The sequence below is a fragment of the Chaetodon trifascialis genome, chromosome 10 (genome assembly GCF_039877785.1).
Source record: "Chaetodon trifascialis isolate fChaTrf1 chromosome 10, fChaTrf1.hap1, whole genome shotgun sequence".
NCBI classification, from domain to species: Eukaryota; Metazoa; Chordata; class Actinopteri; order Chaetodontiformes; family Chaetodontidae; genus Chaetodon; species Chaetodon trifascialis.
In genome coordinates this window covers 27,212,493-27,228,559 of record NC_092065.1, presented here as the reverse complement: position 1 = coordinate 27,228,559, position 16,067 = coordinate 27,212,493, and the positions used below count along the sequence as shown (strand labels likewise).

At 42.3% G+C, this 16,067-nt stretch overlaps 2 protein-coding genes across 2 annotated transcripts; one reads left to right on the top strand and one right to left on the bottom strand.

Moving 5' to 3' along the window:
- The first annotated feature begins 463 nt into the window (after positions 1-463).
- On the top strand, positions 464-4,156 carry LOC139338055 (zona pellucida sperm-binding protein 3-like). The gene is made up of 9 exons (XM_070972955.1): positions 464-636; positions 1,542-1,849; positions 2,115-2,233; positions 2,336-2,439; positions 2,527-2,704; positions 3,255-3,372; positions 3,507-3,589; positions 3,708-3,796; positions 4,092-4,156. The coding sequence occupies exons 1-9, from the start codon at positions 495-497 to the stop codon at positions 4,154-4,156; spliced, it is 1,206 nt and encodes a 401-aa protein (XP_070829056.1). The 5' UTR covers positions 464-494.
- Positions 4,157-11,018: 6,862 nt separating this feature from the next.
- On the bottom strand, positions 11,019-13,617 carry LOC139338024 (E3 ubiquitin-protein ligase TRIM39-like). The gene is made up of 2 exons (XM_070972910.1): positions 13,531-13,617; positions 11,019-12,913 (listed from the first exon to the last, which is right to left on the bottom strand). Exon 2 carries the CDS (start codon positions 12,902-12,904, stop codon positions 11,261-11,263), a length of 1,644 nt encoding a protein of 547 aa, XP_070829011.1. The 5' UTR covers positions 12,905-12,913; positions 13,531-13,617; the 3' UTR covers positions 11,019-11,260.
- Between the last annotated feature and the right edge of the window lie 2,450 nt (positions 13,618-16,067).

The following is a 16,067-nucleotide window of genomic DNA, read 5'->3' as shown; positions in this document are numbered from 1 at the left end:
TTAAAGATCCCATGAAATGAACTCACAGGAAAACATCTGCATCTTCAGTGAGACGTCCCAACAGTAACCTGAGTGGGGTCAATGCAAAGACCCTCAAAACAAGACACACGCAACAATAGAGCAGAAATGTTACTCAAAATAAGCATAAGTGAAATATTCCAACAGAAACACTGACTGGTAGGAAAATATCCTGTCAGACTGAAACAAGCTCTTATTTAAAGGTTCAGTGTGTATTTCTTATATATATAAAAACTTGTTGCCATTTGCTGTTGATGTCACCTCATCCTGACATGAGGTTCCTCTGGCTCCACCAAAGTAAATCAACCAATCAGAGAGAACGTGAAGGTCTGTGTGGGTGCAGGTGAACGAGGCGCAGCTGGAGAGCCATCAGGTCTATCAGGCGGTGGGCGGGGCCGAACTTCAGCTCTACAAAGCCACCTGCTGCACAGGTGAGTGTGTTTCAAACAGAGGAAACACAGAACAAACTCATCGACATGATGCTGTGTGTCAGAATCCTTTTCTGTCTGTTATGTGGAGCTTCAGCAGCAGCTCAGCACTTAAACTGGGACCTTCAGCCTGCAGCGGGCGGCTTTGAAGACCAGAGACCAGACCAGCCTGAAGTCCAGGAACCAGCAGGTAGACCCGATCCACACCACAGGAAACACAACGACACTGACCTCTGATGCAAAGTGCAGCATTATTTTATGAATGTGGAGGATTTAATAATCAACTTTCATCAGAAATGTTTTCATTTGTGGAAATATTGACAGTGAAACTCACCTGCCCTGAATAATGAAATCTGTAGAATTAAAAACACTCAATAATAAACAGAACAGAGGCGAGGAGGCGCTCTTTCACTTTTGGCACAAAGGTTTCTGTCTGTATGTGACCTTTAAAATTAATTTTAGTTTCAGGGCCATGACTCACAGCGGCCCCTTAATCAATCTGAACATTGAATGTTTCAAAGGAACACAGACGTCACGGATCCCAAAGTGCAAAATGTTCTTTTATTGTATGTTTTTTGAAAGTTACTGTATTTATTCAAATTAATGCTCATTTTCTCCATTAATTGTCTGTTTTATAAAAATTCTGATCAACCAACAGTCAAAACTCAAAATCAGAAGAAATCAAAATTATTAAATCATTCATCGGAAAGCCAATGTTCACATTTATGAAGCTGGAACATCATAATTTGTAACTTCGTATGCAGAAATGTAAAAAGTAAAAATATTCTGACACTGTAGTGTAGAAATGGAAAATGAAGGAAAAGACTTAAATTTCTACTTGTTTGAACTCCACTCATGAAAGTCGTCTTCCCCTCATTCTGACGCACCAAACCACAACAGGCTCAGTACTGCCCCCCTGTGGCCGGAGGGCAGAAAACCACTTGTGTGGTTGGTGAAAGCTGCTGTTGTGGTGGGTGGGACAACAAGGTCAATTTATGCGTTGATGGAAGATTTGTCTCAGTTTTACAAGAAAAAAACTGTTAAAGACTGACTGTCTTAAAAGCTGGGGGGTAATATCACCCCTGTCCCTGCCAGATGTCCTCCAGGAGAAGCAGTCTTTCCAGGAACCGTTGTCCTGGAGGTTTCCAGATCCACCGGCTGAGGAGGAGCCTCGGTTCCCTCCAAACTTTGAGCTGAAGACTCCAACAGCGGCCAACAGCATCAGCGCCATCTGCGGGGAGAACTCTGTCCGGGTGGAGGCCAAGAAAGACCTGCTGGGGATCGGCAAACCAGTCCAGGCTGCAGACGTCACGCTGGGAGGATGTCCTGCCACAGGGGAAGACGCCGAAGCTCAGGTCCTGGTCTTTGAGTCTGAGCTGCACGGATGTGGCAGCCAGCTGCTGGTGAGGGTTTACAGCGACACCTGGCTGACTCGAGGTCAGCTTCACTTAGTACATCGGACAAAAACGTGGCTCACTGATTGACTGCTGTTGGTGAACACCTGGACTGACCTTCACTCAGTCCGGTCCCACTTAGTTACTGTTCAACCGTCATGTTTTTTATTTTTGAACAGCAGCTTCTCATGTTGAGCAGACAACTGTCAACTTTACTGATGATTAGTGTTAATGTCAAAAATCTAGATTGATGGAACAGTGAAGTTTGTTTCAGATGTCTGAGGACTTGTTCATCTACGCCTTCACGCTGCTCTACACTCCCAGTCCTCTGGGGGACAGTCAAATCGTCCGAACCAGAGACGTCTCTGTCAGCATCCAGTGTCAATACCAGAGGTCAGATTTTCCACCACTGAACCTGAAAATAATAATTCCACTGTAGTTTTCTAAAAGCAAAGTTCAAAAGTGTTTCTAGAATTTTCTTGTCTTTGTTTTCAGGAAGCATGACGTGAGCAGCGGGCTGCTGAGGCCGACCTGGACTCCGTTCGGCATCGCCAAAGCTTCAGAGGAAAGTCTCTACTTCTCTTTCAGACTCATGACTGGTGGGTTTCTGTTCCGGCTTCATGAGGATAAAACTGGTCTCTGGTATCCTGAACGGTCTTGTCTTTTCTTTTTGTCCCGTTCTTCAGATGATTGGCAGTTCGCTCGTCCGTCCGCTCAGTTCCTGCTGGGAGACATGATGAAGTTTGAAGTTTCAGTCAGACAGTTTCATCACGTCCCCCTCAGAGTGACGGTGGACAGCTGCGTGGCCACCTTGGTCCCAAATGTTGACACCGTCCCACGATACACCTTCCTGGGAAACAGCGGGTCAGTACTTTACCGATGGTGTTTTGAAAGTCCCTTCATTCAACAGTGCTCACTTTAAAACTCAGTGTAACACGTTTGTATGAGCATGATCTCAGTTTCCACTTCAGTAGACGGTGATGTAATCGAAGTTTTTGAGGTAAAAATGTGCAACAAACAAATCAATCTCAGTGGATCTTTAATTTTTTGTTTATATTTTATTTATTTTTCTCTGGAATATGTGTATTTATTCACATCATAGCATACTTGTATCTTAATCTTTCCTCATATCTTTGCTGGGAGTCAGTTGTCTGTCTGACCGTCCTCTGTGTTGTGTTCAGGTGTCTCAACTATCTGATGATCCTCAGTGTTGCATTCAGGTGTCTTCTGTTTGACTGACCTCTGTGTTGCATTCAAGTGCAGTTGTGTGTCTGATGGTCCTCTGTGTTGCGTTCAGGTGTCTTGTATATATGATGATCCTCTGTGTTGTGTTCAGGTGTCTCATCTAACTGATGAGCCTCAGTGTTGCATTCAGGTGTCTTTACTGTTCGACTGACCTCTGTGTTGCGTTCAGGTGTATGTTTGACAGTCAGCTGACCGGCTCCAGCTCTCAGTTCCTGCCTCGGTCTCAGGACGACAAACTGCAGTTTGAGCTTGAGGCGTTCAGGTTCCAGCAGGACAACAGCGGTGTGGTGAGACTTAAACACATTCTGTTATCTACTGCTGACTGGAAATCAACTGGCGTCACCCTTTCTGATTCTTTCCAGCTGCTGGTTTCACTTCATTTCATTGATGTTAAAGGAACGTCGTCTTTGTGTCTCTTCAGATCTACATCACCTGCAGCCTGAGAGCCTCTGCAGCTGCTGCAGCTGTTGATAAAACCAACAAGGCCTGCTCATTCTTCAATGGGTGAGACAGCACCAACACTACAACTCCCATCATCCTCTCTGCTGAAAACACCACCATCATTCTCTGTGGGAATTTTGAGTTTTTATCTTTTGTAAGCGGCTGAACTTTTGATTGGCAGGTGGAGGGAGGCCAGTGGCAGCCATCAAGTGTGTACCTGCTGTGATACGGACTGTGGGACAGGAAACCAGAGTCACCTGACAGGAACAGGTAACGTCGTGGAAGAAATACTTGGATCATTGAAGGAAAAAGTAGCAATACCACAGTGTAAAAACACTGCAATTATTCAAAATATAATTATAAAGTAGCATTAAACTGAACTAGTGAAGTAAATAGAAATATAATCCAGCTTTAGGTTTTCAGTTAATTGGAAATTATGGGATGTCTACATTGTAAATTTGTTTTTTGTTTTTGTAGGATTTTTCACTCCTTGAAGACAAATATTAACACAATTTTAAAAACCATTACGCCATCATAATCACTGGTGTCTGTTTCTGTGTTGCAGATGCTCAGTGGGAACAGGAAACAGCTGTTGGACCAATCACAGTGAAGGAGAGACCTCTACGGTGAAAAAACAAAACAATAAAAACTTAAATGACAATTAAAATAAGAGCTAAAATGAAATGAATGAGATTAAAGCCGTCGTTACCCTGCTGAGACCTGGTCGAACAGAACACGACAGTAAGTGTAACTGCAAACTAACAGGAGTAACCGTCTTGGAATAATGTGTGAGCGCTCCTGAAGTCGGAATAAAGGAGGTTTATATCTTTCCCACTCTGCTGACTTTGCCTGAATGCAGCATGAACCTACATAGCGGAAACTTGAACAGAGCAGCAAATAATGGCAGGTTCATTAGTTTCGGACCCGTTAAAAGCATTCACACCAATGAAAAGTAATTTAGGCCTACTGTGGCTTGGATTGTACATCACTTTGAACAAAATTTTAGTTTATAACTGTAAATATTGAAGACATTATTACACCAAACTCTCACAAACACAAACAGGGACAACAAAGTCTGTCAATGAACAGTATTGGTATCTGCTGTATTAGCCTGATAGCTGCTTTGTTTCTGCTCTATTAGCTTGTTAGCTTCTTCGTTTCTACTCTATTAGCCTGTTAGCTTCCTTGTTTCTGCTCTATTAACCTGTTAGCTTCTTTGTTTCTGCTCTATTAGCCTGTTAGCTTCCTTGTTTCTGCTCTATTAGCCTGTTAGCTTCTTTGTTTCTACTCTATTAGCCTGTTAGCTTCCTTGTTTCTGCTCTATTAGCCTGTTAGCTTCCTGGTTTGCTCTGTTAGCATGCACTTTGCTGCTGTGTTCAAGGGCTCCCAGCTTCTTCAGACATCATTACATCTCCAATTATCCAGGAGAAAAAAATCTGTGGTGTGAGACGATAATTAGTTTATAGATCTCTGGGCATGATCAATAGGTAGTCCCACCATCACATTCATTTTAATTAGTTGATTATTCTTCCTAAAAATGAACACACAAAGCTAAAAAAAGGCCCTTTGTTCAGTAGAGAGGGCACAATATGAAACAAACATAATTTATTCTCCTGTGTAAAACTGCAGCAGAATCTTGTTCAGATTCATTTTCAAGTTTGTGTTAATTCATGTTTTTCCACTAAAAACCAAAAAGTAATCCTTGATTTAGCCCTAAAAGACAAAACTAAACCTCTTAAAGTACATTTCCTGCTGTTAACACTGACTTTAGACTGATGTTATCTCAGTTTGTCTCCTGCACATCATCTCTGAACATGGATTAAGGGGTAACTCTTCCATGTTGTCAATTAATTATTACTTTACCCATTGATTCGCTCTTAAAATGTCACAAATGCCTTAAGATAATTTCTATAGCACTAAATTTTAGCCCAGTAATTCAGAAATGGCTGTGAAATCAGCTTTATTTTAATTATTATTATTCATTGTACACTTAATATACTGTGAAACAAGTTGGGATTTGAAGAGTTTTTGTTGTATCAATAACTGACAGATTGTTCATATTGTACATTCATCAAAACTGCAAACTGATTTTATTTTTTAGTTTTGGAGATTTGTGCAAACTTTTTTCTGTCATTGTTTAGATTTGTCTGTGAGCTGATTGGATCCTCTTTCAGCTCTTTATTACTCTATTTTTTACAAAATGCAGGCATGAAAACACAAATGACCTGCAGCACATTTCTGACTGTGAGCAGCTTTTCATGATTCAGGACTCCACTGGACGACTTTCCTCAGATTTAGAAGCTACTTCGAGCTCTAAAATGTTTTCTTGTGGAGTCTTAAAGTCAGGGCTGACCTTTGACCCTCAGGCTGACCCGTCTGGTCTCTGATCCTGCCCATCTCTTCGTGCTGAGGTGAGTTGACCGGGTCGGTTGGGGGTGTCTTGGTGTTGTTCTGGGACAGCTGTTCTGCCGCTTCGCCCATCGTCCATTTTAGATGACATCACCTGAGTGGACGCAGCTGGAGGGACTGTCACCATGCATCACAGGCGGGGCGGGACAAAGGGCTCATCATCTATTTTCTATATATAACCCTGACCTACACCCTCCTCCTCCTCGCCATCGAGCCGCCTGGTTTCCTCGCCGCGGCCTGAGCGGTGGAGGCAGCAGCATCCATCACGGGCCGGAGAGAAGCTTCCTGTCGGCATCATCCATCTCTGCTCTCCGTCTCTTGGGAGGAGAGGACCACTGCTGGCTGTGTGAGCTGGAGCTCAGAGGTCACTGGGTCAAACTCGACAACAAAGACTCCACAATAAAAGTCTTTGATGAAAAGCTGAGAAATTTGTGTTTTATGTAAGTGATTTTTTATTTTTTTTTCTTTTATATCCAAGTCAGTAAACTGTCAAACTTTAAAGCAAACAGCCAGTTTCACTTGTTTTTTGTAAGGCAGTTCACATTATTTTGTCCACGGCCATTCAAAGATGTTTCCTTACCAACAAATGCGAGTAAATTATGTTTGAGGAATCATCAGCACTGTGGAAACTTTAACCCCAGAGAGTGACGACAGACTGAAGAGTTTACTGGTTCCTGTCATCAAACACCCCGCCAAAATAAAATGTCAATCATCACTTGAACCTTGTCTTCTGAATCAGATCAGCCTCAGCTCTTCTCCGCAGGCCTTCATGTTTCTTTTCAGGACTGACCGAAAACCTGAGCATCTTCAGGGTCCATCAGAGATTCATCAGATTCAGTTTCATCAGGAAGCTGTTTGTCCTCTCTCTCAGCAGAGTGCAGCAGCAGCTCCCCCTGCTGTCGCTGAATAAAACCTCGTGTTTGAAACTGGACCGACGGCCTGGAAATCACACAACCCATCCTGGAAAACCTGGAAATATCTCTGCGATCATGGAAACATCCTGGAAAATGTCAAATTAAACTGAGTCTCTGAAAGCGGTCAGTTGATTCAGTCAACAGTCACATCACAACAAGCTTTGTTTGGTTCCAGTTGCATGAAAGTCACAAAGATTTTTTATTTAGTTTAAAAAATGAATGAAATTTGTTTCAGAAAAGTTTTATAGATTTATGGCGTGTGTTTTTTTTTTATCTGGTTTTATTTTGTAGGTATTCATTTCCTGTATTGTAGTTATCAGGATGGTTGATTGGGAGTATTTAATAAATTAGAATAAATAATAAAATTGCGTGTTTGCTCACAAATGTGATATTAATTTGAGTAATTGAGGACACTCAGGTGTGAACAGGAGGACCAATCAGCAACCAGGAACTCTGCCATTGTGCATATGAGAATCAGTGTTTTATTAAGACGTGAAAACATGTTCTTTTTCTTACGTAGTTTGAAAAACTCATTGAATCCCTAAAACGGTCAAATTATCCAATATTTCACAGGTCAGGTTGAAAAACACTGGACCTAATTAAATATGTACAACATAGTTAAAACTTTGATACTTTAAGTACATTTTGTTGATAATACTTCTGCACTTTGAATGCATGCCTTGTAATTGAGTATTCTTAGATTGTTGCATTGGTACTTTTACTTCAATAAAGAAGTATTTATGTTAGATAGTCAGGATCACTTCAACCTTTGCACTCTGGGCTTTGAGGAGTTTGGACAGATCAGATCCCCAAACATCCTGCAGACCTGTGAGCTGCAGCTGATTAGAGCTTCAAACAACAGCTGCCTTCACCTCCTGACAGGAAACACAAACACATCCAGAAACAGAGAAGAGAGACGACTGATCCTGAACAAACAGTCTCCACTCAAAGTCCACTTACTCGCTTGTTCTGCAGCCAGGCCAATTGCACCTCTCCAGCACAGCACCAGGGAACCGACTGTCGTTCTTTAAAAATAACATAGTATCAAAGTCAAAATCTAAAATCTAAAGCTGCCAAACTCTGGTTGAGTTGACGTAGAATGACCCTGGGGCATCTTTCTATTGTGGCAATAAATATTAAAAAAAATATTTGGAAAGCAACATTTTGAAATAGAATTAGGAATACAGTAGTAGTAGAATTTAACCTCAAAATCATTTTATGCTATCGATATTTCTCTCAGCCAGTTATAACAGAGGCATTATAAGGACTTAAGTTATAATTTCTCCTCACCTGCTGTGAAGACCCTCCATGTCCATCCCTGCTGCTGGCCTCTGGCCCACTTTTTCCTCCCTCATACTGCCCTTTCTATTGTACAAAGATTAAAAAATATGTGCAAAACAATAATGAGCACATGTTCTGTGCAGAAATTAAGGAGGAGTGGGTTTATAATTAGCTAGCTTAGCTAACTAAATTTGTCATCTTTTAGCCAAAGTCCTAGGCAATAACATACAATGAAGAATGTCTTTGTTTTAGCTAAACATTATCAACATGTAACAGCATTACTCAACTTACACGGTTTGTTTGGAAAAACCTGTCTGAAGTTTTTTGCCTCTTGGTTGGTTTGCTGAACGTGTTTGTCTGTCTCTGATGACACAGGGCAGCGGTGTTAGTTTGCCGCCTTTTAGCTCCGTCTACTCATGATGCGTTTATAATTAAATGTTTTGTTATATTTTGCTTTCTCACCAGCTCTTACAGTGTGTTCAAGTTGTGTTCATGGTATGCAAGGACAAATTGCGGAACAATCAAATGATTATTAAAGCACCTTTGAACCATCAGTCAGAGAGCCAGACCATTATTCAGCTGGGGATGTTCCAGTAGATACCATCTGACCTTCGTCCTTGCTCAGTGATGTCACGGCTTTTCTTTCCTCATAGGTGAGGTTTGAAGGGGGAGGTTTAGCATTGGAGAGAGCTGCCGACGCTTTCAACCTGAGCTGTTCACCTTCTGTTTCTGTTAGGTTGTTTTTCTTTATAGCTGATTCTGTTGCTTCAACTATTGGGACTTGTTGTGGTGTCATGGCAAAATTCAATCCTTTAGCTGAAACCTCCTTCTCCGGCTGGGTAAGTACTCTGTCAGACAGATTCTTAACCCATCTATTCTGTAACTCATTTTGTGTTGAGTCTTCACTTTTTTGCCTCCAGGTGAGCAATTGCATATTGGAAGTGTTATGTCTTGACTGCAAGTTCTGAAATTTCTTTGTTTGTCTGTCTTTAGTTTTGTTGTGCTGGGCAAGTTGGGTTTTCAATGTGAATTCTATGACTTTCTTACAGATATCTTCAGGTAGTGATGACATAAGTTTGTGCTGTTGGTTGTCAAATTTCACTTTTAGGCTTTCAATGGTGAAATTGACCTGCCTTACTCTCTCATTCAGCAGTTGTTTTTGAGCCTTTTCCAGGATTTTGTCGGTCCTGTAGCCTTTCATGGTGGATCGTAGGCGTAGGCTTAATGGTGTGAGGCTGTTTTGTCTGCATCTCAGGTGAAACCTGAGATGGTTTCTGTAATCCGCCATTTTCCGAGCCATCCTGTCATATTCCCACACCATTTTTAGGGTAGAGAACCCAAAATGTTCAGAAACATGCCTCTGAATATTGTCATTCATCCAGGTCATTGTAAGCTTCGGGGCATTCAATCGATCGCAACTGGAGTTTGTCAGTTTGTCTTGGAAGACCTCCTCCTCTGTTCAGAGGGGGAGGTCTGAGACACCACCTATCTCCCACATACAATGCTGTCCTTTCATCTCTTCCGAAGAGATTCAAAAACTTAGCCTCTGAAAATAAACAACAAAGCCATTCACACATGGCTCAAGGAGCCTCCCAATGACAAGAATGGGACACTAACGAGGCAGACGACTGTCGTTGACACCCACGGGTCGCACCCTACCCCGCCTTAATGGGGGATCGTTTGCCTCACAATAGAGTGATACCACCCTTGGTTTTGGGGGTTGGCCTCACTCAGAGGATAAATACTTGAACCTAACACCATTTCATTGGACTAGAGCTGTCCTATCTAGTCCGGTGCGCATGAACTGATGAAGCCTGCTCGGATGAGAGGCGAAACGTCTTCCAAGACAAACTGACAAAGTCCAGTTGCGATCGATTGAATGCCCTGAAGCTTACATTGACCTGGATGAATGGGAATATTCACAGGCTTAATTCACTATACCTTTATTAGTCCCGCAAGGGGAAATTCCAGTTTACAGCAGCATCAGTAAAAGATAGATTAGTTAGATAGATAAGTAAAAGCAATAAGTATAAACAAAAGAGTGTAATAAAGATAAACATTATCTTAAATTATAGATTGTATTTGCAGACTATTATGTACAGGATGGATCCCATCCCTCCATCACAGCATGTGTGGTCGTCAACAGCTAAATAATAATGATGACAAAGCCAGAGTTACAGGTGATGTGACTTTTACTGGACTCAAAATTTGTGTTGCAGCCAGTTTCTATCATCACACAAGTATTGATCAGTAACACTGAAAAACACTTTCTCTTGTTTTCCCAGATAAAAGTACAACCCTTTCAAAGTAAAAGTCTTCATCAGTTGCAGTAAAGTTGCTGATTTTAGAATAAGATCAAAACCTATAAAACACAAAAACATGTCCTCAGTCATCTGCTTCAGACTGCAGTTACTCATGAAGAGCTTCCCTCATGTGGCCACAGGCTGCAGTTTGTCATGAGCTCCACTAGAGGGCGTCCTCAGACGTCACTTTCAAACCAGCAGCGCTGCTTTAGTCTTTATATCAGAGGCTCAAACACAACTCAAACCTTAAAAAAACACATTCAATTACTGCAAATCATCTCAAATGTGATTGGCTGTTGGAGCTCAGGGAACAGCTGATGGTGTTTTTAATCACGTGATTCTGTGGTCATTAGAAACACCGTCAGCTCTCCATATCAACAAAAACAAAACAAACAAATCAGACACAGAGCAAACTTTATTTTGCTGCTTTTATTTTAATTGAAAGTCTCGTTCTTAAAAAGCTCTTCAGTGATTTTTATCAGAGTGCAACACGTCTTGAACAATGATTAGAGAGTGAAAGGTTTGAATTTGGCAGCCAGACATTGAAGGAAGGTGCAAATGCTTCTTATTTCTGCCTACGTTGTTTTCTGATGATGTAACAGTCTTGAAGGCAGGTGATGCAGTTACTAGAATAAGTTAGACAAGATTCCATCATATCAGTCGACAATCACATGAGAAGCATCAAACAAAACATCAAGTGAGAAAAGAGAAAGAAATGTATTGATCAGAAAATGGAAAAACAAGTGTATAAACAGAGTACATCACCATTAAATATGTATTTCTCACATGAAATGATGCTGAATCTTTCTGGAGAACATCAGCTTGTTCTACTCAGTGTGGCTGACAGCAGAGATGATCAGAGGAGCAGAGTTTTTACCGTTATCATTAAAACCAGGACTGAAGAGTGGGTAGAGTTTCTCAGTGAAGCAGCAGCCAGTGAAGGAGTAGAGAAGAGCTGCAGCATCAACGTCATAAAAGGAGACCAGACCCTCCTCATAGTCCACAAACACCCCCACCCTCTCAGGCTGAGACTTCAGAGAGAGACGGACTGGAGGGTTAGCAGCAGCTTCATACTCATTTTCATTTCTCAGACGAATTGTCCAGTAACCATTCTGAGGATTCGCTGTGATTTTTCCCTTCCTGTTGATCGACTCTCTGGCGACTCCTACATCCCAGTCAGTCTTCCCTTTGACCTGAACCTCGAAGTAAAACCTTCCTGAAGAGAAACTCTGCTTTGCTAAGACACAAGCACAAGGATTGAATCTCTCTGGATTGTCTGGGAGATTCTTCTTTACATCAACATGTTTAACTTGTGTCCCATCATCAGACAGGACGAGCTGAGGATGCGCTGTATCAGGATCAAGTGTCACATCTGCTGCATACTGCTGGACCCTCTTCAGCTCGGCTTCAAACAGCTTCTTCATCTGTTCACTGAGCGTCTCCTTCAGCTCATTCAAAGCTCTCCTCACAGTCCCCTCATACGAAGGTGGACGGACGCTGACTTCTGTCCAGTCTTTGGTGGGTGGAGCAGCGTTCATGGAGGGGAAGCTTTGGAGGAGGAGGAGGTGGTCTTCAGACTGTGAGAGCTGCTCCACCTCAGTGCTCCTCTTCCTCAGCTCAGAGATTTCCTGCTCCAGCTCTTTGATGAAGCCTTCAGCCTGTTTCTCCGTCTTCCTCTGCTTCTCTGTGATCGTCTCCATGAACTCGGTCTGGCTTCTCTCAACAGACGCCTTCAGAGCTCTGAAGACCTGAACGCCGACTGCTGTCTCTCTGTCTGCGTCTTTCTTACTGAGCTCCACTGAGCGTCTGACCTCCTCAATCTTCAGTCGTCTCCACTGGATCATCTGCTGGATGTCAGCCTCTGTCTTCCTCAGCTCGGCCTTCTTTCCTTCAGATTCTTCTCTCAGAGGAACAACATCGTGTGTCTTGTGGTCTTTAACAGTGCAGAGCATGCAGACACACATCTGGTCGGTCTTACAGAACAGCTCCAGCAGTTTATCGTGCTTTGTACACATCCTGGCTTCCAGGTCCTCCACAGGGTCCATCAGCTGATGTCTCTTCAGGCCTGACTGTGTCAGGTGAGGCTTCAGGTGAGTCTCACAGTAGGATTCCAGGCAGACCAGGCAGGACTTCAGGGCCTTCAGTTTGGTTCCAGCGCAGACGTCACAGGGAACTTCTCCTGGTTTGGACACTTGTTGCTCTGAGCTGCTGCTGCTGGCTTTCTGTTGAGCTGACTGTCTGAACTGAGCAGCCATCTCACAGACGAAAGTATTGACCTGCAGCTCAGGTCTATTGATGAAAACCTTTTTACAGTTGGGACACTGACAGGGGACATTAATATTCCAGTGTTCAGTGATGCAGGTTTTACAGAAGTTGTGTCCACATGGTGTGCTGACTGGATCAGTGAACACATCCAGACAGATGGAGCACAGAAACTGATCTTCAGTCAGCAGACAGCTGGCAGCAGACATATCTACACTCTGAGGACAAAAGGTGTGACAGAAGACAATCAGTTACATACCTGTCAGATCATGTGTTGGATGTGACCTTTACGTGATGAAGAGGAATGTTTCAACTGATCTGGAAGATTTGCTGCTCTTGAGGCAGCAGATAAAACAACTAGCTGCTCATTCAGACGTCGTTCTGCTCTGTAAACCAAATGAAAGCAAACAGAAGTATGGAGGCAAACGACATTCCTGTTGGCGGGTGGGTCCAAGACGCACCACAACGACACAGAGCTTTTATTGTTCTGTGGATTAACTGTAACAAATGTTCAGCGTCAAATAGCGTCAAATATATATATATATATATATATATATATATATATATATATATATAAAAATAAAATCCAGGATACATTATTTATGTTCATCTGTCTTATGTGAGACTGTTAAAGCTGACTTCCTGCCTCAGTTTAAATCACTTTAAGCTAACGCTAGCTGTGGCCGTCTAACCTTAACTAACCAGAGTGCAGTGACTGTGGTTTTCTGTGGTATAATATTGTTTACAGCTCATGTAGAAAAAAAAGTCAAATTCTGGTTTGAACTAAATTTTGACCCAGTATTGTCTTCTTGTCTTTGTAGGACAGTGTACTCACCAGCGTTTGGATGTTTTGTTGAGAAAGACGGGAACGATTGAGCTGAATTTTCCCTGAAAGAGAAACAGTGTCTTGCCTCGTCTGCAGCTCTGCTGTCACTCAGAAACACTTTCACTTTCTCTGTTGAATAAACGTGACGTTGAAGCGTTTCCTCTTGGTGTTGCTCCTCCTCTGAACTGGACTCCAGTCAAACCTTAAATAACACCACAGTATCTGACACTGCAGCCTCAAACCTGATGGAGTGTTGGAGCTCCTCACGCCTGAGAACAGCTGATGGTGTTTTTCATCACATGAACTGATCATTAGGAACACCATCAGCTGGTTTGTCAGCTTTGATATCAATCAGAAACAAAACAAAAAACAGACATTGTAAAAACTTTATTTTTCTTTCATTTCAAAAGAAAAGGAGAAATAGTCCACAAACACCTCCACCTTCTCGGACTGAGACCTCAGAGACGGACTGGATGGCCGGCGTCACAGCTGCAGAGGAATCTGCTGATGGGAGCTGCAGTTTTGTCTCTGCTCCAGGAACAAGCTTCAGGAAGACAGATGGATGCAGCTCTGAACAAACTGAACGGAGCTCTAGAGGCTTGTGGAACAGAGGCAAGACAGGAAGTGATGTCATGACTTTAGCGCTCTATTCACAACCATTTACAGCAACAACATGCTTTCTACTGTCATAGATGCATGCACAGAAATGTGATTCCCAGAGACATTTTGATTTATTTTGTGTTTTATTCTCGGCCATGATGATTCGCCCTGTACAGCATCAGGAAGACCAGACCGTACCTGTCGAAGCATGCAACACAACTCCTAGTACAAGCGCTGGTACTATCACGCCTCGACCATGGTAATTCCTTACTGACAGACAGCCTTCCTCAGTCATCATCAACCTGGAGGTGTTCATCATCAGAGGGGGAGGAAGTACTCAGATCCTTTACTTCAGTAAAAGTAATAATACCACACATAAGACTCTGCTTGCTACAAGTAAAAATCATGCATTGAAGTAAAAGTACTCAGTGCAGTCAAGTGTCCCGGATGATCGTTGTCCTCGTCTCTCAAAATATCAACCTGTAACCAACAGCGAAGGCCGTCAAATCAATGTAGTGAAGTCCGAAATTTCCCTCTGAAATGTGGTGGAATAGATGTAGAAAGTGGCATGAAAGGAAAACACTCAAGTAAAGTACAAGTACCTGAAGTACAATAAATGTGCTTCGTTACATTACAGTGATGATGATGATGATGATGATGATGATGTATTTTTAAGTCCATCCATCCATCCATCCATTTTCTATGCCGCTTATCCCTTTCGGGGTCGCGGGGGGGCCGGAGCCTATCTCGGCTGTCAACGGGCGAGAGGCGGGGTACACCCTGGACCGGTCGCCAGCCGATCACAGGGCACATACACACACCATTCACACTCACACTCACACCTGGGGACAATTTAAATCAATCAAAAATGAGCATGTTTTTGGTCAGTGGGAGGAAACCGGAGTACCCGGAGAGAACCCACGCATGCACGGGAAGAACATGCAAACTTCACAAAGAAAGGACCGACCCGGGAATCGAACCTGCGACCTTCTTGCTGTGAGGCACGTGCACTACCTGCTGCGCAACCGTGCAGCCTATTTTTTAAGTCAGAAGAGACAAAAAGTCCGAAAAAGCTCACAATGCACACGTATAGAGTTTGAACATTTACAGTACATACATTGTATTTGGTACTACATGTACTGTATACAGCTAAAAAAAACTACACAAACTGAATTGTTGCTCTTGGGTGAAAGTAAACAGCGATAATAAACTGAACATCGTCCCACAGGATTCATTGCGGGAGCGCAGTACGAGTCAGAGACGTGATGACGTTTGATGACGACAGACGCAACAGATGCAGATGCATTAAAGTGCTGCGTGAAGTGTTGGAATTGTGAAAGGCATTTCTTTGTTTTTGTTTTTGTTTTTTTCGTTTTGTTTTTGTTTGCTTGTTGTTTTTGTTGCATAAACACAAACAACCAAACAGTGAGAATGGAGGAGAATAATCCAAATGATTTTGAAGGATTCTGAATAAGTTTGATTATGTGATGTTAAGAAAGAGGAGAACGCAGCAGAAACATTTAATTCTGATAAGCGGTCTGCATGTTTTGATTTGGCACCTTTGGATACTTGAAGATTATATGTAAGGCTTCAAATAAAATTTGGCGTCCATTATAATGAAAGAAAGATTGTTTTCAAACACCCTTTCAACTCAGCCTATAGATGAGACTTGTTCATCCTTTTTTCCAGTTCCCAAAAACTGTAAACGGTTTTGCAGGAATGTAATGATACTGTAATTTATTCACATCAAACCACTTTCGAACAAGACAACTTCATTCTCAACATTATCAATAAATATGTCATGTTTGCTTTATTTCATAAACAAAAAGAACAACAGGTTTGTGCTCTTGATAACAATAAAAAATGCACTAAAGGTAGAAGATTGAAGAACAGTAAAGTAGACTTTTCTGGTTGCACCTGAATGCAGCACTTGGACGCGGCGCCTC